Source organism: Oryctolagus cuniculus, chromosome 6 (assembly GCF_051225735.1).
Source record: "Oryctolagus cuniculus isolate XC-2025 breed Fujian yellow rabbit chromosome 6, ASM5122573v1, whole genome shotgun sequence".
NCBI lineage: Eukaryota > Metazoa > Chordata > Mammalia > Lagomorpha > Leporidae > Oryctolagus > Oryctolagus cuniculus.
This window is the reverse complement of record NC_142872.1, coordinates 29,366,330-29,388,952: the sequence shown is the minus strand read 5'-3', so window position 1 is coordinate 29,388,952 and position 22,623 is coordinate 29,366,330. Positions and strand designations below refer to the sequence as shown.

Sequence of the window (22,623 nt, the reverse complement as noted above, 5' to 3'; positions counted from 1 at the left end):
CAGAAGTTGGAATCATGGTACTCTTAAAAGGAGGCAGAGGATGTGTAAGTAGCCCTCTGGGATACAGTATCTTGATCTGGTCACTACAAGTCTACATATACATATAAAATTTCAAGCTATACACTTGATATGCAGCAGTTCACTGTACGTGAATTATACTAAGTTATTTTTGTTTTTTGTTTTTCAATTATTTGAAAGACAAAGTTAGAGACAGCAAGAGAAATTTCCTATCTTCTGGTTCACTCCCCAGATGGCCAGAATGACCAGGGCTGGGCCAGTCTCAAGCTAAGAGCCTAGGTAGCAGGGGCCCAAGTATTTGGACCAGCTGCTACCGCTTTCCCAGGAGCATTAGCAAGGAGCTAGATTGGAAGTGGAGCAGCCAGGACTCAAATCAGTGCCCATTACGGGATGCCAGCATCGCAGGCAGTGGCCTAACCCACTGTGCCACAATGCCGGCCCTGTGCTATATTAAATTTTATATTATATATAAAAATATATTAAATACTTTAATCCATCATTTCCAACAGTTTGAAAAAGTTTTTCAAAAACATGTTTCTAATTTACTCTGCAATCAGTTATTTAGAAGAATAATTAAGCAAATAAATTAAATCTTTCTACTGTTAACTGTTTATATAGGTTGTTACCTCATTTTCCTAAATGTACTCTACTGATTACCATAAAATATTGTTATATTCTTGGTAAAACAAGGATACAAAGATATCTCATTCAGAAACATAGCATTACATGATGGCAGATTCTTAGGAATAGTGCAAAAGGGCTATAAATTTTCTATCAAACACCCTCATCAAAGAGTAGGCAATAGGCTTCTTGGTTAAGGGGGCTGACTGGGATGCCCAGGTTCCATATTATAGTGCCTGGGTTCAAGTCTTGGCTGTGCTTCTGATTGCAACCTTTTGCTAATGTGAACCTTGGAAGGCAACACATGACAACTTAAGTGGCTGGGTTCCTGCCACCCACATAAGAGACCTGCATTTAGTTCCTGGCTTCCAGCTTCAATCAGACCCAGCCCCAGCCACTGTGGGTTTCTGGTTAGTGTGGCAGTAGACATAAGTTCTCTCTGCTTCATAAATATATATATATATATATACATATACATATATATATATATTTTTTTTTTGACAGGCAGAGTTAGACAGTGAGAGAGAGAGACAAAGAGAAAGGTCCTCCTTTGGCGTTGGTTCACCCTCCAATGGCCGCTGCGGCCGGCGCACCGCGCTGATCTGAAGGCAGGAGCCAGGTGCTTATCCTGGTCTCCCATGGGGTGCAGGGCCCAAGCACTTGGGCCATTCTCCACTGTACTCCTGGGCCACAGCAGAGAGCTGGCCTGGAAGAGGGGCAACCGGGACAGAATCCGGCGCCCCGACCGGGACTAGAACCCGGTGTGCCGGCACCGCAAGGCGGAGGATTAGCCTATTGAGCCACAGCGCTGGCCCTGCCTCATAAATATATAATAAACAAACAAGTACATTTTATAAAGCACTCATCAAGAAAAGAACTTTATTCCCAATTCCCTACCTGGAACCTGGGCTGCTTCATGACTGCTTTAATGTACAGAATTTAGCAGAAATGATATTGTGCCAGTTCTCAATCCCTCTTGGAATGCTAATACTTAGGATCCAGCAAACTTAAACCCAAGTCACATGAAGAGAATGCCCCTGGTCTGAGGTCTCAGTCTTCCAGTGATCTCCACCAAGGTGCCAGGCATATAAATTAAGTCAATTTAGAAATTTCACCCAACCATTATATGATGGCAACTACATGAGAAACTAACCACCAAGGAAGACCAGCAAAAGAACAATCCAATTGACCCATTGAACCATAAGAGAAAGTAAGTGGTTGTTAAGCCATTATGTCTTAAGTGATTTGTTATACAACAGTAGCCAATAAAATAACACAGGCAGGGGCCGGCGCTGTGGTGCAGTGGGTTGACACCCTGGTCTGAAGCGTCCACATCCCATATAGGCACCAGTTCGAGACCCAGCTGCTCCACTTCCGATCCAACTCTCTGCTATGGCCTGGGAAAGCAGTAGAAGATGGCCCAAGTCCTTGGGCCCCTGCACCTGCACCTGCATGGGAGACCCAGAAGAGGCTTCTGGCTCCTGGCTTCAGATCGGCGCAGCTCCGGCCGTTGCAGCCAACTGGAGAGTGAACCATCAGATGGAAGACCTCTCTCTCTCTGTATAACTCTGACTTTCAAATAAATAAATATATCTTTAAAAAAGATAACACAGCTAACAATGAACTTACTTATTCACATCTCAAAAACATTTATACTACCAGGTAATTTTCTCATGATTAAATAAACATGCCTTAAAACCTTCGCAGAACACTCTGAATTTCTTTGGATTTAACGTACTCTTTACAGATTCACATAAATGTATGATATCCATGTGCTTACAAAGGAAGATGAAAAATGATTTCTGGATTGATAGCATTAAAGGTGATTATGCTCTTTGACACATATCATGTAGATTAAAAATGTAATCCCAGATTATCCTTAATAATCAATTACATGTTTTTAGGACATTCATATAGTATAAAGTCAATATATTTTGACATCAATCTGCACAAGAGTTTAACATAAACCTTTAAAAACATTATAAATAGGTCTATGATCTCAAAATTAAAGTTTAATCAATAATATCCCCAACGCCAAATATATTACGTTAGGAGTACATTTTACTGTCCTCTTCAAAAAGCAGATACTCAAGCATTAACTGTTTAATTTAAAATCAAATCAAGAAACTATAGAAATCAAACATTAGCTAATAATTCACAAAGGCTTAAGAACATATGACCTTTCCTTCCCATAAAATCTCAAGTGAATGCAATTTAAAATTACCATGCAAGCCTCCATTAAGGCAGTGTGCATCTCATCTGTTTTGTGCTCTTGATCTGCACCAGCTTCAAGAAGAAAGCGAACCATATCCAAATGGCCTTGAAAAAAAAAATTTTTTTTAAAGGATTGACTATCAATTTAATATTTAAGTATTAAAATGGGGAATCTTTTTCTTTCAGATGTCTATATAAAAATTATGCAAACTTATTTTGCATTCAATAAATAAATCAATAATTTTTTACAAAGCCAATCCAAAACAATGAACAGGCTCTCATCAGGTCTTACTATCTAGGTTTTACAGAAAAGTAATCCAAAGCACATAATTCAAGTTAGGTCAAGCAATAATACTTCCTTTCTTTAATCTGTATAAACTATCAATTCAAAACACTGAGCTCAAACAGAAAGCTGGGTAAAGTATCTTTGGATCTTATGCTCCAGGAAAATAGCTTTAAAATAACCATAAACTCACTATGACACTGGGTAGGCACAAAAAACTCCATTCAAGATAATTCCAATCCTCTGGATATATTTAATATACAAAAGCCTTAATAGCCAGTAAGAAAAGGACACAAACACTTCAATAGAAAAATGGGTGAAGGACATGAAATGATAGATCAAAAAAGGAATGCAAACAAATATTAAACTGATGAAAAAAATATTAAACCTTCCTATTAAAGAAATACAAATTAAAATGAGACACCATTTTTTTTAAACTATCAAAATGGTAAATATTAAAAAGAATGATAATACCCAGTGTTGGTGAGGGTGTAGGGTGGGGTAAAGGGCACTCTCAAACACTGCTGGTGGGAGTGTAAATTGGCTCAACCTTTCTAGAAGGCAATTTGGCAATATGTATCAAAAGCCTTAAAAATGTCCATACCCTTTGACCCAGCAATTCCACTTCCAGGAATTTATCCTAAGGAAATAATCAGAGATTAGGCAAAAATGTCTGCACAAGGATGTTATCACAGTGTTTTTAATAATAGTGAAAAACTGGGAACAATTCAAGTGTCCAACAATAGGCAATTACGGTGCATCCATCTGTTGCATTTGGCAGAGACAGCTAGTACCCTACCCAATATCCATTCTCATTCTTTCTTAGCAGAACTCCAGTTTTATCTGGGTGGTAACATGCTTAACAAAAAGACTACATTTCCCAGCCTCCCTTGCAGAAAAATGTGTAGCCAATGAAAGTGGGAATTTTAAGATGGAACTTCTAGACTCCCTTAAGAGAATTTACTAAACTGGAAGGCACTTCCTATTTTGCCCTTACCCTCTTTATCATTCCTAGAATATGGATTATTGTGGTCCTCTCTAACATTTTGGCTCAGAAGTAACCACGTACATAGAAACCACATACCAGGATGGTGAAGGAGAAAAAGAGAATTTTGAGATCTTGATGACAATGGAACTGACATACCTGCAATCAAATGGCTTACCCTTGGAATTTTCTTTTATTCAAACTAACTTAAGTTTTGTGACTATTCAACAAAATCTAATCCTAACTGAAATACTATGTGATCATCAAAAATTGTGTGGCAAGAATATTTATTGAAATGTAGAAAATGTTCATGATATACTGCTAAATAAAATAAGCAGACTATTACATAGTGTTAGATTATTTTGTTTAGAAAATATGAGCCCATATGTATATATGTATTTGTTTATAAACATATATAACACACTGAAAGTACACAGTAAAATTTTACATGCTTTTTATCTTTAGATAGTATTATATGTAATTTTAAAATTTCTTTGTGCTAGTCTGTATTTTTCAGGTTTTCTACATCAAGTGTGTATTATTATTATTATTATTATTATGTGTATATATATATTTTTAAATAAAGGTTAGAAAAATAAAACAAAAGTTACTAAATAATGGAAACGCTCTAAATCTGTGCTAATTTCAGAGGCAACAGAATAAATTTGAATTAAAAAAATAAAAAAGATACACTGGGAAACTATACTACAGGAAATATAAGCCAAAATGGACTTTTTTATAAACCTCTAATAAACTAGACCATTTTACAGTACAAGGAAAACAAATAATATAAAGTTAACTCAAATACTCAATCCTCAAACATCCAAATATTCAGAGTTGTTATGAAAAATAATTATAAATATTTACATATATGAGTACCTTTGTAGCATGCAAGTGTAAGAGCACTTTCTTTGAATTCATTAGAGTGAGTGTTGATGCCTGCGCCATGATCTAGAAGAACTCTTGCAACTTCCACATGACCTGCACTGGCTGCTTCCATTAAGGGAGTGTGTCCATTTTCATTATGATCTTCTATATTTGCACCTTCATTAAGTAGCACTTTCACAATGTCAACAAATCCTCCAGCACAGGCATATGTCAGTGCAGTGTTTCCTAACAAAGAGCAAAAAGAAATAAAATAAGAAACAATAGATACCATTAAGATTATGCTACATTCTACTTAATACCTCTTTAATTCGCTTACATTAAATCACTGCTCTCATCAATGAGTATGCGCACACTGTCTGGTACATAACATCACTCCTTCCTTCTACATAGTGTAGCCACTTCAGTTAAAACAAAAAAACAGAGCAGCGATGGCGGCAGCAGCTGGGGCTGCAGGTGGTCAGGGCTCCGGGCCAGGGCGGGGGCGCCATCTTATGCCCGGGGCCAGTGGGGAGGCCGGAGAGGGGGCCCCAGGGGGCGCAGGGGACTACGGAAACGGCCTGGAGTCTGAGGAACTAGAGCCTGAGGAGCTGCTGCCAGAGCCCCAGCCCAAAGAGGAGCTGCCCCAGCCCCGCACACCCCGGGAACTCCGGGCCTTGGGCCTGGCTCGGGAGCCTCCGGCAACCAGGAGGAGGAGGAGGAGCCGGGACTGGTGGAGGGTGACCCGGGGGACAGCGCCATTGAGGACCCAGATCTGAAAGCAATCAAAAGCCCGAGTCATGGAGATGGAGGAGGAAGCTAAGAAGCTAAAAGAGCTGCAGAACGAGGTAGAGAAGCAGATGAGTATGAGTCCACCTCCAGGCAGTGTTGGCCCAGTGATCATGTCTATTGAGGAGAGGATGGAGGCTGACGCCCGTTCCATCTATATTAGCAATGTGGACTATGGTGCAACCGCAGAAGAGCTGGAAGCTCACTTTCATGGCTGTGGTTCTGTCAACCGTGTGACGATACTCTGTGACAAGTTCAGTGGCCATCCCAAAGGGTTTGCATATATAGAGTTCTCAGATAAAGAGTCAGTGAGAACTTCCCTGGCCTTAGATGAGTCCCTATTTAGAGGAAGACAAATCAAGGTGATTCCAAAACGAACCAACAGACCAGGCATCAGCACAAACAGACCGGGGTTTCCCACATGCCCGCTACCGTGCCAGGACCACCAACTACAACAGTTCCCGCTCTAGATTCTACAGTGGTTTTAACAGCAGGCCCCGGGGTCACATCTACAGGGGCCAGGCTAGAGCGACATCATGGTATTCCCGTTACTAAAAAAAAAAAAAGTGTGTATTAGGAGGAGAGAGAGGAAAAAAAGAGCAAAGAAGGAAAAAAAAAGAATTAAAAAAAGAAAGAAAAACAGAAGATGACCTTGATGGAAAAAAATATATATATAAAAAAGGTATACTGTGGAAGAGGGGAGAATCCTATAACTAACTGCTGAGGAGGGCCTGCTTTGGGGAGTAGGGGAAGGCCCAGGGAGTGGGGCAGGGGCTGCTCATTCACTCTGGGGATTCGCCGTGGACACATCTCTACTGCGGGAGCTGCTCCAGTGTTTCCCTGCCCCACTCCACCACCCTGGGGGCTGCTCAAGGGTAGGTGGGCAAGGGTGGTGGGAGGGTCTTTTTATCCAGGGCTCTGGAAGGACACCAAACTGTTCCGCTTGTGACCTTCCCTCCATCTCCTGCTGCTTCTCACAGTCCCCTCCTGCCTGCTCCTGTCCTGCCAGATCTGCCGCCCACCCCACCCTTCTTTTTCCAGCTCCCTGCCCCTGCAGATTGCCTGGTGATCTATTTTGTTTCCTTTTGTGTTTCTTTTTCTGTTTTGAGTGTCTTTCTTTGCAGGTTTCTGTAGCCCCAAAGATCTCCGTTTGGCTCCCAGGGGCTCCAGTGTAAATTCCCCTCTCCCCTGGGGAAATGCACTACTTGTTTTGGGGGGTTTTGGTTTCTTTTTTTTTTTTTTCTGTTTTTTCCTTTGCCTTTTTTCCCTTTTATTTGGAGGGAATGGGAGGAAGTGGGAACAGGGAGGTGGAAGGTGGATTTTGTTTATTTTTTTAGCTCATTTCCAGGGGTGGGAATTTTTTTTTTTAATGTGTCATGAATAAAGCTGTTTTTGGGAAACAAACAAACAAACTTGACCTCTCCCAGGCCCTAGCCTCTCAAAATGTCTCACTTTCCTTTTAAAATTAAAGATGCTAGGACAATCTGTTACTTTTCAACTATGTTCCAAAGGACTTTAGAATCTCCCTCTTTCCCCAATACCAAGAAGTTCCTCAGAGACCACAGAAGACAGGAAAGCCTGGGGACCAGGAATGTAAGCTCCCATCTATCTCTATTTATTTGACAGGCAGAGTGAGACACAGACACACAGATATACAGAGAGAGAAGGAGAGACAGAGAGTCATGATTTCACTCCCAAAATGCCTCTAACTGCCAGAGATGCACCAGGTGGAATCTGGAAGCCAAGAACTCTGAGTCTCCCAAAAGAGTGGCAGGGATCCAGCTACTTGAGCTACACCTGCTACCTCCTCACACGTGCATCTGCAGAAAGCTGGATCAGAAGCAGAGCTGAGACTCCAACCCTGGGACTCCAATATGGAATGCAGGCATCCCAAAGAGCAACTTAACTGCTACACCAAACTCATCCCACCCTAACTCTAATTTCAGTAACTCCCCTTTTATTGGCATACTATTATATTTTTGCTTTCACATAGTATTTTGTTTAAAGGTTCGTTGAGGGCCTGGCAGTGTGGCACAGTGGGTTAATGCCCTGGCATGCAGTGCTGGCTCAAGTCCCGGCTGCTCCTCTTCCGATCCAGCTCTCTGCTGTGGCCAGGGAAAGCAGTACAAGATTACCCAAGTCTCTGGGCCCCTGCACTCACGTGGGAAACCCAGAGGAAGTTCCTGGCTCCTGGCTTTGGCTCAGCAAAGCTTCAGCCATTTCGGCCAATTGGGGAGTGAACCATCGAATGAAGACGTCTCTCTCTTTCTGCCTCTCCTCTTTCTTTCTAACTCTGACTTTCAAATAAATAAATAAATCGTTAGGAAAAAAAAAAAAGGTTCTTTGAACAACTTTAAAACGCAATGGATCTGATAATCTCCAAAAATTCTCAAGGAGAAATTAAAATTTTCCTTGATGGCAGCAACCTCTTCGTTGTGTATTTTTTAAAGATTTATTTATTTGTTTGAAAGTCAGAATTACAGAGAGGGAGAGACAGAGAATGAGAGAGAAAATGAATGAATGAATATCTTCTATCTGCTGGTTCACTTCCCAGATGACTGAAACAGCCAGAGCTGGGTCAGGCCAAAGACAGAAGCTTCATCAGGTCTCCCACATGAGTGCAGAGGCCCAAGCACTTTGGCCATCTTCCACTACTTTTCTCTGGCCATTAGCAGGGAGCTACATTGGATGTGGAATAGCTGGAACTCAAACTGGTATCCATATGGCATGCCAGTGCCACAGGCAGCAGCTTTACCCACTACACTACAACTAGTCTCTACTGTGCATTTGTCAAAGTAGTATGTATGTACATAGCAAGATGCTATTAACTAAAGCAAGTTTTTGTGATTTTTTTAATTAAATACATTTATTTATTTATTTATTTATTTATTTTTGGGCAGGCAGAGTGGACAGTGAGAGAGAGAGAGACAGAGAAAAAGGTCTTCCTTTGCCATTGGTTCACCCTCCAATGTCCGCCGCGGCAGGCGCGCTGCGGCCGGCGTGCTGCGGCCGGCGCACCGCGCTGATCCGAAGGCAGGAGCCAGGTACTTATCCTGGTCTCCCATGGGGTGCAGGGCCCAAGCACTTGGGCCATCCTCCACCGCACTCCCAGGCCACAGCAGAGAGCTGACCTGGAAGAGGGGCAACCGGGACAGAATCCGGTGCCCCGACCGGGACTAGAACCCGGTGTGCCGGCGCCGCAAGGCGGAGGATTAGCCTATTGAGCCGCGGGGCCGGCCAGTGATTTTTTTTAACCATCTACTTCCTTCTTTGCTTGAAAGGTAGAGAAAGATACACACAGAGAATTTTTTTTAAGATCGACTTTTTTGTTTGAAAGGCAGTGTTACCAACAGACTGAGGGAGAAAGAGGGAGGTGGAGACAGAGGAAGGGAGTGATGGATCTTCCATCTACTGCTTTACTCCCCAAATAGCTACAACAGTAGGTGCTCCATTCTGGTTTCTCAAATGGGTGGCAGAGCCCCAAGCACTTGGGCTATCTTTGACTGCCTTCCCAGACCCATTAAATGGAAGCCAAATAAGAAGGAAAGCAGCTTTGGTTGGAATTGGCACTGATATGGAATCCAGCATCCCAAGTTGTAGCTCAAACCACTGTACTAAAACAGAAGAGCACAAAGAAAGTTTTTTACTTGTATCATCTTAATTTTATTTTATTTATTTATAAAGGTTTTTTAAAAATTTTATTTATTTGGAAGGCAGAGTTACAGAGAGGCAAAGGCAGAGAGAGATCTTCCATTCGCTGGTTCACTCCCCAACTGGCCGCAACTGCTGGAGCTGGGCCGATCTGAAGCCAGGAGCTAGGACCTTCTTCTGTAGGATGTAGGTGCTACATGGATGTAGGTGCTCAAGTACTTGGACCATTTTCTACTGCTTTCCCAGGCTATAGCAGAGAGCTGGATTGGAAGTGGAGCTGCCAGGTCTCGAACCAGTGTTCATATGGGATGCCCGCACTGCAGGCAGTGGCTTTACCCGCTACGCCACAGTGCTGGCCCCTATTTTCTTAATTTTAAATCTTTTGCTATGCTTCAGCAATCAGTAAATGCTCCCACACCAAAAATTGTGGTACAGCAATACAATGGGACACTGTGCAACCTTTAAAACATATTTGAAATGATAAAAGAGAAAATAAGTGAAGTCAGAACTACACAGTGTCTAGTATGTATGTATGTATGTATTTTTTAATAGCAGTATGACAATTCAATAGCAAGGCCAGCACTGTGGTGTAGTAGGTAAAGCCCCATCTATACTGCTGGCAACCCATAAGGGCAATGGTTCAAATCCTGGAACCCATGAGCAATGGTTCGAGTCCTGGCTGCTCTACTTCTGATCCAGCTCCCCTGCTTAATGTGCCTGGGAAAGCAGAAAATGGCTCAAGTATTTGGGCCCCTGTACCCATGTGGGAGACCTAGATTAAATTTCTGGCTCAAGTATTTGGGCCCCTGCACCCACGTGGGAAACCCAGATTAAATTCCTGGTTTCTGGCTTCAGCATGCCCTAACCCTGGCTGTTGTGGCCATTTGGGGAATAAACCAGTGGATGGAAGATTTCTCTCTTTCTCTGCCTCTGCCTCTTCCTCTCTGTAACTCTACCTTTCAAATAAATTAATTAAAAACAAGAACAACAATGCAATACCTACCTTTATATACCAAAAACATTATAAAAAATTAACATAATAATGGTTACTTCTGCGCCACAAAGATTATAGGACAGTAATCTTCGATCCCTTCCACTTGTCTGCATTGTTTAAATATTCTTAGAATGAGCATATACTGCTTTCATAATCAGACAAAAAAGTTAAGTAGGTCTAGTGGGTCACCAACTCTCTCTAAAATGCATTTAACGTTTTCTTTCAATGCATACTCATTTCTTGATTTTCTTTTACCCACCCTTTTATCTTTACAAATTTAATAAGACAGTTTGTTGAGAAATGCTTTCCCCTGATCTTTAACCTGTATTTACAACATGAACCAGAAAAGACATGTATATGCCCTCCTCAGCATAACTCCTTCAAAGAAACATTTTTCCAAAAGATCACTATTCTTGTGATCTGCCACTTGTTTCTTGATTTTGTTTTGTGGGCTTTTTATTAAAGGAAGGGAGGAGGTCGCTTAACCATGCAACAGCAGGGGACAGAAGACTTTTTTAAAATTTTTATTTAACTTACCTAAGTTTCATGAATTTCATATATACAAATTTAGGCAGAGAAGACTTTTAAAGAAAACTATCATTTCAGAACTCAATCTGTGGGGCCAGCGCTGTGGTGCAGCATTTAAAGCCGCCACCTGCAGTACTGGCATCAGATATAGGCGCCGGTTCAAGTCCTGGCTGCTCCACTTCCAATTCAACTCTCTGCTATGGCCTGGGAAAGCAGCAGAAGATAGCTCAAGTCCTTGGGCCCCTGCACCCACATGGGAGCTCCTGACTCCTGGTTTCGGATCATCCCAGCTCCAGCCATTGCGGCCAACTGGGGAGTGAACCAGGGGATGGAAGACCTACCTTTCTCTCTCTCTCTGCCGCTCCTTCTCTCACTGTGTAACTCTGACTTTCAAATAAGTAAATAAATCTTTTAAAAAAAAGAACTCAATCTGTTTAAAATTCAACTGTTCAACTCTCTCAGACATAATCGAAGTATATACTACTAAAAGACAAACTAGACAGCAAAATGACCTACAGTCCTTTATAGAATGTCGTGTTCATTTTGAAAATAAATTAGACTATATCATGCTATGAAAAATGGCAGTGTTTTCATTATTTATTTTATTTTAAAAAATCATATGGTTGCCTCTTAGAGCATAATACATCCAAGGAAACTCATTATCAAATCTACATATTTAACTCAAGATATATGAGGATGCTTCAACAAGTTCACAGACAGGGGTAGGCATATAACCTAGAAGTTAAGACATCTATATCCCACATTAGGGTTGGCCAAGTCCAGTGCCCATCTCAGGCTCCAGAATTTAGCTTCCTGCTAATGAAGACCTTGGCAGGCAGCAGTGATGGCTCAAGTGGTTGAGTCCCTGTCAACCATGTGGGAGTAGATTGATTTCCCAGTTTCAGGGAGTGAACCAGATGGCAGTTCGTTTGCTCTGTCTCTGCCTCTCAAATAAATATACACATAATTTTTTTCAAACTTGTGGAAAAGCAGAATTAAAACATAAGTTTATTTTGGTACAAAAAATTTTTGGAAATCTATTGCTTTTCCTCAGGAATCAAATTTTTAGCTCTCAGAATAAGTATGGTAACTTAATTTCTTTTTCAATTAACACATAATTATCTACATACCTGTTGCAGACTGGGAATTGACATCTGCATCATGAAGTAGTAATAATTTCACAATATCTAAATAACCTCCACTGGAAGCTGCCATCAGGGGAGTTATGTCTCCCTTATTCCCTCGATCTTCAACATTAGCATGCATCGCAAGTAATACCTTTAAAACACATATACACAGGGAGAAAAACTGTCAGTTTTTACTATTAATAGCATTTCCAGAAAATATATCAAACCTGGGAAAATATACTTTTACAGCAAGGGTGACAAAAAATCAAAAATCAACATTGCGGGAAAATATGCTAGTTTTTACTGCTCAAAATGCCAGGTAAGATACTATTACTTTACAGTATAATGGTACTTCAAAAAGTGTGGAAAAAAATGAAATAAATTGAGTTTATATGACACAAAAAATTTCTGAAACCCATACATAATGTTTAAGTAAGTAGGATTTGTTTTAAGTACATAGCAGAAAAATGAACCTCCGTGCATAGCCAACAAAATGAATTCTATGAGAGGCTTGAAAAAGTTGGCAGGTGTTGGTGTGGTGGCACCACAAGTTGAGCCACTGCTTGGGCATCCCATATTGGAGTGCTGGTTTGAGTTGAGCTCCTCTACTTTCAATCCAGCTCCCATTAACGTGCCTGGGAAGATAGCAGAAGATGGTCCACTAGTGAGAAAGACCCAGATGGACTTCCTGGCTCATGGTTTGGGCCTGGCCCACGCCAGGTTGTTGTAGCCATTTGGGGAATGAACCAGTAGATTAAAGATCTTATTCTCTGTTTCTCCCTATCTCTCTGCCTTTCAAATAAATAAATAAACCTCTTAGGAAAAAAAGAAAATAAAAAAGGTAAACTCATTTTGGTGTAAGCAGTTTTGAAATCCACACAGAATTATTTCATAACATACATTTTCCATGAGCTTTGTATGCATGGATTTCAAATGTTTGGACCAATACAAATATTTTTTAAAGATCTATTCATTTATTTGAAAGGCAGATTTAGAGAGAGAGAGAGAGAGAGAGAGAGAGAAATTGATCTTCCATCAGTGTGCTGGTTCACTCCCCAAATGACTGCAATAGCTACAGCATGCCAACCTGAAGCCAGGAGCCAGGAGCTTCTTCCAGGTCTCCCACATGGGTACAGAGGCCCAAGTGGTTGAGCCATCTTCTGCGGAATTCCCCACATTAGCAAGGAGCTGGATTGGATGTGGAGCAGCTGGGACTTGAACTGAAGTCCATATGGCATATAGGTGCCGCAGGTGGCAGCTTTACCCACTACATCACATCGCTGGTCCATAAATTTATCTTTTAATTCCCCTTCCCATCAAGTAGTCTAGTATATCTCAGTTTTTTTCAAAATTTTATTTCAGAACAGCTTTAAATTTGCAAATCAAAACCTGTAGTAGTAACATAAACGGTTCCCATATACTTCTTACCTACTTCCCCTAACATCTCTTATTACTATATTTGTCATTGTACATCTGTGCCATTAACCTACTCCAAAAAATGACCCTGGCAACCAATCATAATTTCTTTTTAAAGAATAAGAATGAATAAAACCACAAAATCTTTGCACAATTTTCATCACTACGGATTACTTCTGCTTACTTGTGCTAATTCATAATACCCTGCTGAACAAGCCAAACACAACAGGCTTTCTCCTTCTTCTGTATGCTCATTTACGCTTCTTCCTTCATCTAGCAATTTGCGTACAGCATTCACATCCCCATCCGAACAGGCTTCTGCCAGACTTCGACTGAAATTAAAAGCATTCAACAATTAACTAATATAGAAAGACTCAGGATCCAAAGACAAAAATACATTAAGTATAAAAAGAAAAAAAATTGTATGAACAAATCTTACTTGCTGAGCATCTTGTTTGCAACTTTAATTAAACATATATATCAACCAAGCCAGAAAGTCAGATGGGAATTTCAAAATAGTTGCTATTTTCACCCTTCAAAATCTAATAATATGTAACAAAACTTTAAAAAAAAGTATTTAAAAGCATTATATGCACAAGTTTTTAAATTCTATCAGTGTAATAAAGTATTCTGAGCTATAGTTCTATGGCTTAAAATTTTATTTGGTAACAATGGAGGTAAAAATCTAAGAAAACAATTTTACTGCAAAATGACTAAATCAATGAGTTTCAAACTTTAACATGTGGCTAATCCTCCGCCTGCAGCGCCTGCACCCTGGGTTCTAGTCCCAGTTGGGGCGCTGGATTCTGTCCCAGTTGCCCCTCTTCCAGTCCAGCTCTCTGCTGTGGCCCAGGAAGGCAGTGGAGGATGGCCCAAGTCCTTGGGCCCTGAACCTACATGGGAGACCAGGAGTAAGCACCTGGCTCCTGGCTACAGATCAGCGTGGTGCGCCAGCCACAGCAGCCATTGGAGGGTGAACCAACGGTAAAGAAAGACCTTTCTATCTGTCTCTCTCTCACTATCCACTCTGCCTGTCAAAAAAAAAAAAAAAAAAAAAAAAAAACAACTTTAACATGCATAAAAATCACTCACATTTCTCGTCAAAATGCAGATTCTGACTCAGTAGATCTGGGTAGGACCCAAGATTCTGCATTTCTATCAAGTTCTGAGGTGATGCTGATATTGCTAAGACCAAAGACCATTTTTGAATAGCATAACCAATCAGATTATTCCATTATGTGTAGTAATCCATGCGTAAATCATGTGTAGAAACCATGTATTATTCAACTTGAATTTCCCACAGACTCTAGCATAGTACATTCCACAAGAATGCTAAATAAATAAGATGTGGACCAATTTTTATAACCATATAATATAACATATACACATTCATATATACACTTAAATATAATAGGCATTTGGCTAAAAATGATAAGCTCTTCCAAAATATACATTATACCAAAGCTACTTTCCCAAATCCACTCAAGAAAATGTCTAATACACAGCAGAAGTCATTAAACACATACGTGTCTACTTGTCCTGCATTGTGGCTGTTTTCTGCTCTCATCCTTGTCAGTGCAGCAGCAGCTTCATCCAGCGCACAACTAACTGAGGATGTCAGTCTTCGGAGTACCTCAGGATCTGCAAAAGCTTTACCATCAGCAGTTGATAATTTGCCAATTCCTTCCGTGTGCATCAATAAGGTAGCGCAGGGGAAGAATAAGCATAAAAATGCAGATTGTAATTACATTTCTAAACACTTTTATCTATGACAAAAAAAATGGCATATGCTCCAGCAGTAAGACTGACAGAAGGTAAGTCTAATAATTTCAATTGTCACTAATGTTAAAAAATGATATAACCACCTATATTTTAGTGTATCTTCACAATGCACATATTACCTTGCCCTTAACTGAATTCCAAATTTATCATAATATGAAGTTTATCAAATGAATACAGTGTCTCTTAAAGTGTACATACAAAAAGATCGCTTAGATAACTATGTTATTTTCATGGACAATGAAGGAAAAAAATTCTGTCACGTAACAATCCAACAGTTTCTTCCTTTGGTCAAATACCCACTTAGCACCAATTTCTGGGTCAACATTTTTCTCCCCCATGATTGACTGACTGATTCATTCATTCACCATTTTCAAAGGCAGAGAGAGTGACAGAGTGACAGGGAAAGAAAGAAAGATAAAGATCTTCCATCTGCTAGTTCACTTCCTCAGTGGCTGAAATAGCCAAGTGTGGGTCAGACCAAAATCAGGAACCACGAAGTCTACCTGGTCTCCCACATGGGTGGCAGCTGCTTAAGTACCTGAACCATCTTCTGGGCCTTCCCAGATCCCTTAGCAGGAAGCTGGACTGGAAGAACTTGAACTAGCACCCCAATATGGGATGCCAGCAATGCAAGCAGTGGCTTAACCTGCTGCACCACAATGCCAATTTCTGGAGCAACATTTTGAAGTAATTAATTACTATGAATAAACTAGTTCCTTCTTGTAAACACTGTAACTAAACTTAAAGCAAAATAATAATGAAGAAAGTCATACAACTACATACAATGAATTTATATCATTATTTATAAAAAGCTACCACACAATTTACTAACAAAATAAAGATGAATACAAAGTAAAATTGTAAGATATTATTTTTCATCTATTAATTTAAATTCACAAGAAAAAAGTTGTCTTAGGTGTAAGGTCCTCTTAAAAACTGGTGATAGGAATGTATTCTGATAAAAACTTTGGGGCTTTGGGAACCAATTTTACAATAGTTATCAACATTTTTTCTAAAGATTTATTTATTTACTTGAAAGGCAGAATTACAGAGGGAGAGAGACAGAGATCTTCCATCCACTGGTTCACTCCCCAAATAGCTGCAACAGCTGAGGCTGAGCCAGGCCGAAGGCAGAAGCCAGAGCTTCTTCCGGGTCTACCACGTGGATGCAAGGGCCCAAGCACTTGGGCCATCTTCCACTGCTTTCTCAGGTAAATAAGCAGGGAGCTGGATTGGAAGTGGAGCAGCCGGGACTCAAACCGGTGCCAAAATGGGATGCCGGCACTGCAGGCAACAGCTTAATCATTTATGCCACAGCATCGGCCCCAGTTATCAAGATTGCAAATTCAAAAAATCTTTGTAACTCTGCCTTTCAAATAAATAAATCTTAAAAAAAAAAAAAAAAAGATTGAAAGAGTTACAGAGAGAAAGGAGAGGCAGAGAGAGAGATGTCTTCCATCTGCTGGTTCCCTCTCCAATTGGCCCCAATGGCTGCAGCTGCACCAATCTGCAGCCAGGAGCCAGGAGCTTCCTCTGGGTCTTCCCACGCAGGTGCAGGGGTCCAAGGACTTGGGCCATCTTTTGCTTTCCCAGGCCATAGCAGAAGGCTGGGTTGAAAGTGGAACAGTAAGGACTCGAACCGCTGCCCATATGGGCTGCTAGCACTGCAGGCAGTGGTTTTACCCGCTACACCACAGCACCAGCCCCAAATAAATAAATCTTTAAAAAAAATTCAAATATCCTTTGACCCAGTCATATTGCTTTCCAAATATCTGTCCTATAGAAATATTTCTACAATGTATGAAAAGTTGCAGATATATAAACATATAACAACAGCATTAATTGTAATGTTGAGAAACTGGATATAATCTAAGCATCCTTCAATAAGGAATTAATAAAATGAATTAAGATATATCCAAGCAAGGCCGGCGCCGCGGCTCACTAGGCTAATCCTCCGCCTTGCGGCGCCGGCACACCGGGTTCTAGTCCCGGTCGGGGCGCCGGATTCTGTCCCGGTTGCCCCTCTTCCAGGCCAGCCCTCTGCTGTGGCCAGGGAGTGCAGTGGAGGATGGCCCAGGTGCTTGGGCCCTGCACCCCATGGGAGACCAGGAAAAGCACCTGGCTCCTGGCTCCTGCCATCGGATCAGCGCGGTGCGCCGGCCGCAGCGCGCTGGCCGCGGCGGCCATTGGAGGGTGAACCAACGGCAAAGGAAGACCTTTCTCTCTGTCTCTCTCTCTCACTGTCCACTCTGCCTGTCAAAAAAAAAAAAAAAAAAAAAAAAGATATATCCAAGCAAGAGAATTACTACTATACTCTTTCAAAAGGAGACAGATAGGGGCCAGCGCAGTGGTGCAGTAGGTTAATCCTCCACCTGTGGCACCAGCATCCCATATAGGCACCAGTTTTAGTCCCAGCTGCTCCTCTTCCAATCCAGCTCTCTGCTGTGGCCTGGTAAAGCAGTAGAAGATGGCCCAAGTCCTTGGGCCCCTGCACCCGCATGGGAAACCCGGAAGAAGCACCTGGCTCCAGGCTTCGGATTGGCACAGCTCCAGCCATTGCAGCCATTTGAGGAATGAACCAGAGGATGGCAGATCTCTGTCTCTCCCTCTCAATGTCTCTAACTCTACATCTCCAATAAATAAATAAAATCTTTAAAAAAAATAAAATAAAAAGGAAACATATCACAACCACTGTGGAAAACAGTATGGAGAGTTTTTTTTTTTTTCAGTATTTTTTTTAACTTTTATTTAATGAATATAAATTTCCAAAGTACAGCTTATGGATTACAATGGCTTCCCCCCCGTAACGTCCCTCCCACCCGCAACCCTCCCCTTTCCCACTCCCTCTCCCCTTCCATTCACATCAAGATTCATTTTCGATTCTCTTTATATACAGAAGATCAGTTTAGCATACATTAAGTAAAGATTTCAACAGTTTGCTCCCACACAGAAACATAAAGTGAAAAATACTGTTTGAGTACTAGTGATAGCATTAAATCTCAATGTACAGCACACTAAGGACAAAGATCCTACATGAGGAGTAAGTGCACAGTGACTCCTGTTGTTGACTTAGCAAATTGACACTCTTGTTTATGGCATCAGTAATCACCCTAGGCTCTTGTCATGAGCTGCCAAGGGTATGGAAGCCCCCTGAGTTCACCGACTCTGATCATATTTAGACCAAGGCCATGGTCAAAGTGGAAGTTCTTTCCTCCCTTCAGAGAAAGGTACCTCCTTCTTTGATGACCCGTTCTTAGTATGGAGAGTTCTTAAAAAAAAAAAAAAAAAAAAAAAAAACTAGAAACAGACTAGCTATATGATCCAGCAATCCCATTATTGGGTATATACCCAAAAGACATGAATCCACTGCATCAGAGAACTACCTGCACCACCATGTTTACAGCAGCATGTTGATAATAGCCAAAATACAGAATCAACTAAGTGATCTAAAATCGGATCAATGGATAAACAAAGTAAAATAAACAATATTATTCAGCTATATAAAAGAATGAAATTCTACCATTTGCATCTAAACATATGCAACTAGAGGAAATCATGTTGAATGAAATAAAATGAACACAGAAATAAGCTAAATCTCATATTCTCCCTTATATGTGAAGCTAAAATTAAAAAAAAGAGAGAGAGAGAGAGATCACAGGGGCTGGTCTTGTGGCCTAGCAGGTTAAGCTGCTGCCTGCAACAACGGCAACTCATACAAGCACTGGTTCGAGGTCCCACTGCTCCACTTCTGATTCAGGACCCTGCTAATAGACCAGGGAGAGTAATGGAAAATGACCCAAATGCTTGGGCCCCTGCACCTACATGGGAGACCTGCAGGAAGCTCCTAGCTCCTGGCTTCAGCCTGGCCCAGCTCTGGTCGTTGTGGACATTTATGGAAGATTTTTCTGCCTCTTCCTCTTTCTCTCTGTAATTCTGCCTTTCCAATAAATAAATATCTTTTTTAAAAAAAAATCATAAAAGCAAAACAAAAAAAGAAAGGCCTGTGTGTATCAGTATTCTTGTAAATATAAAACTTTCATAGCTTAGTCAAACCAATGGTTCAGAATAATATACTACTTGAGACAGGTGCTGTGGCACAGCAGGTTAAAGCCTTGCCCTGCAGTGTCAGCATTCCATGTGGGCACTGGCTCAAGTCCCGGATGCTCCACATCTGATCCACCTTCCTGCTAATGCACCTTGGAAAGCAAAAGAGGATGGTCCAAGTCCTTGGGATCCTATACTCACGAGGGAGACCCAGAAGAATCTCCTGACTCCTGGCTTCAGCTCAGCTCAGCTCAGCTCTAGACTATGTGGCCATTTGGGGAGTATACCAGTGGATGGAAGACACCCCCCCCCCATCTTTACCTCTCTGGAACTCTTTCAAATAAATAAAGCTTTAAAAAAAATAAAAGTTAAAAAGATTGATATACTACTATAGTTTTAATGACCTGTGATTATTTAAAAATCTACTGTATAATGAGTGAAATGGACATCTTTTTATTTGATCATTGTTTATAGCCCTGCCCTATAATCCCAGCAAGCTATGATCTTTTTACTTGTTCAAGTTTATTTTTTTTAAAGACTTTATTTGAAAGTCAGAATTAACAGAAAGAAAGAAAAATCTTACATCCTCTGGTTCACTCCCCAGTTGGCCACAATGGCCTGGGCTGGAGCAGGCAAAAGCCAGGAGCCAGGAGCTTCATCCCACCTCCCATGTGAGTGGCCGGGGCCCAAGCACTTGGGCCATCCTCTGCTGCTTTTTCCAGGCACATCAGCAGGGAGCTCTATCAAAAGTGAAGCAGTCACTTAAAACTGGCACCCAAATTGTATGTTACAGGTTGCAGCTTAATCAGCTACCACCACAACACCTGCCCCTTTAACTATTTAGTGCAGCATTAAATCTTTATTATAATGTGAATTTTAAAGGTGAGAGAGAAAGAAAGAAGGAAGGAAAGAGGAGGGAAGGAAGGAAGAAAGGGAGAGAAGAAGGGAGGGACAAGAGAGAGGGTGGGAGGAGGCAAAGTATTACATTCTTAGAATTTTATCTATGGGGGCCCGGCGCCATGGCTCACTTGGTTAATCCTCTGCCTACGGTGCCAGCATCCCATATGTGCGCCAGGTTATAGTCCTGGTTGCTCCTCTTCCAGACCAGCTCTCTGCTGTGGCCCGAGAGTGCAGTGGAGGATGGCCCAAGGGCTTGGGCCCCTGCACCCACATGGGAGACCAGGAAGAGGCACCTGGCTCCTGGCTTCAGATCAGCACAGCGCCAGCGATAGCAGCCATTTGGGGAGTGAACCAAAGGAAGGAAGACCTTTCTCTCTGTCTCTCTCTCTCTCACTGCATATAACTCTACCTGTCAAATAAATAAATAAATAATTTTATTTATAAATTTCATGGACTCTGGCAATGTGGCACAGCAGGTTAAAGCCCTGGCCTGAAGCGCCAGCATCCCATGTGGGCGCTGGTTCTAGTCCCTGCTGCTCCTCTTCTGATCCAGCTCTCTGATATGGCCTGGGATAGCAGTAGAAGATGGCCCATGTCCTTGGGCTCCTGCACCCATGTGGGAGACCCAGAGGAAGCTCCTGGCTCCTGGCTTCGGATTGGCACAGCTCCAGCCGTTGTGGCCATCTGGGGAATGAACCATTAGATGTAAGACCTCTCTGTCTCTACTTCTCTCTGTAACTCTTTCAAATAAATAAAATAAATCTTTAAAAAAAGAGAGAATATGTTCAAACACATACACGCATTTCAATATATTAAGAGGGGGAAAGTATGAAAGTTCATTAAAACCCTGACCATGGAAAGACTTTATTATTAATACATTTCAGGCCGGCGCCGCGGCTCACTAGGCTAATCCTCCGCCTAGCGGCGCCGGCACACCGGGTTCTAGTCCCGGTCGGGGCGCCGGATTCTGTCCCGGTTGCCCCTCTTCCAGGCCAGCCCTCTGCTGTGGCCAGGGAGTGCAGTGGAGGATGGCCCAGGTGCTTGGGCCCTGCACCCCATGGGAGACCAGGAAAAGCACCTGGCTCCTGGCTCCTGCCATCGGATCAGCGCGGTGCGCCGGCCGCAGCGCGCCGGCCGCGGCGGCCATTGGAGGGTGAACCAACGGCAAAGGAAGACCTTTCTCTCTGTCTCTCTCTCTCACTGTCCACTCTGCCTGTCAAAAAAATAAATAAATAAATAAATAAATAAATAAAATAAAAAAATATTATTAATACATTTCATATTGCCTTGTTTTATAATGTTCTAAACTGATAACTTTAAAAAGAATTTTTTTAAACTCTTATTGATATATTCTTAATTTTCTCTAAAAATATTTATTTTCAATTTTATTTTGTTTAAAATGGTGTCAAGAGAAGCAGGTATTGTGACACGGCAGGTTAAACTTAGGTATGGGATACGGGCATCCCATAATACAGTGCCTGGTTCAAGTCCAGGCTATTCCACATTTCTGATCCGGCTTTTCTACTAATGAGGTTTGGATGAAGCAAATGATGGCCCAAGTACTTGAGTTTCTGCCACCCACAAGGGAGACCCAGAGGGAGTTCATGGCTCCTGGTTTTGGCCTGGATCAGCCCTGGTTCTTGTAGGCAATTGGGGAATAAATCATTAGGTGGAAAATTCTCTTTCCTTCTCTCCCTCCCCATATCTCCCTTTCTCTGTCACTCTGAGTTTCAAATAAACAAATTAAAAACGTTAACGGCAAAGCTGGTATTGTGGCACTGCAGGTAAAACTGCCAGCTGTGATACCAGTATCCCATATGGCACCAGTTTGTATTCCAGCTGCTCCACTTCCAAACCACTTCCCTGCTAACGGCCTGGGAAAAGCAGTGGAAGATGGCCCAAAGTATCTGGACCCCTGTCACAAACATGGGAATCCTAAATGGAGCTCCTGGCTGCTGGCTTCAGCATGGCCCAGCATTGGCCTTTGTGGCCCTCTGGGGAGTACACAAACACATAGATCTCTCTCCTTCTCCCTCTCTGTAACTCTTTCAAAATTAAAAATCTTAAAAATAAATAGGGCCGGCGCCACGGCTCAATAGGCTAATCCTCCGCCTGCAGCGCCGGCACACTGGGTTCTAGTCCCAGTTGAGGCGCCGGATTCTGTCCCAGTTGCCCCTCTTCCAGTCCAGCTCTCTGCTATGGCCCGGGAGTGCAGTGGAGGATGGCCCTAGTTCTTGGGCCCTACACCCACATGGGAGACAAGGAGAAGCACCTGGCTCCTGGCTTCGGATCAGCACAATGTGCCAGCCGCAGTGGCCACTGGAGGGTGAACCAACAGTAAAGGAAGACCTTTCTTTCTGTCTCTCTCTCTCACTGTCCACTCTGCCTGTCAAATAAATAAATAGGG

General features: G+C 42.0%; 1 protein-coding gene and 1 pseudogene across 6 annotated transcripts in view; one reads left to right on the top strand and one right to left on the bottom strand.

The window, feature by feature from the left end:
* Nucleotides 1-22,623, bottom strand: part of ANKHD1 (ankyrin repeat and KH domain containing 1) — a 143,441-nt gene that overhangs the window by 78,475 nt on the left and 42,343 nt on the right. For 5 of the 6 annotated variants that reach the window (XM_051844279.3, XM_051844281.3, XM_051844280.3 and 2 more), the window contains exons 3-7: nt 15,017-15,173; nt 13,675-13,822; nt 12,078-12,225; nt 5,001-5,234; nt 2,864-2,958 (exon numbers count right to left, since the gene is read on the bottom strand). In XM_051844279.3, the coding sequence (XP_051700239.2) occupies nt 2,864-2,958; nt 5,001-5,234; nt 12,078-12,225; nt 13,675-13,822; nt 15,017-15,173 (782 nt within the window). The remainder of the gene's footprint in view (nt 1-2,863; nt 2,959-5,000; nt 5,235-12,077; nt 12,226-13,674; nt 13,823-15,016; nt 15,174-22,623) is intronic. The other variant, XM_089335963.1, reaches the window with a different exon arrangement.
* LOC100350391 (polyadenylate-binding protein 2 pseudogene) lies at nt 5,435-6,329 on the top strand (annotated as a pseudogene).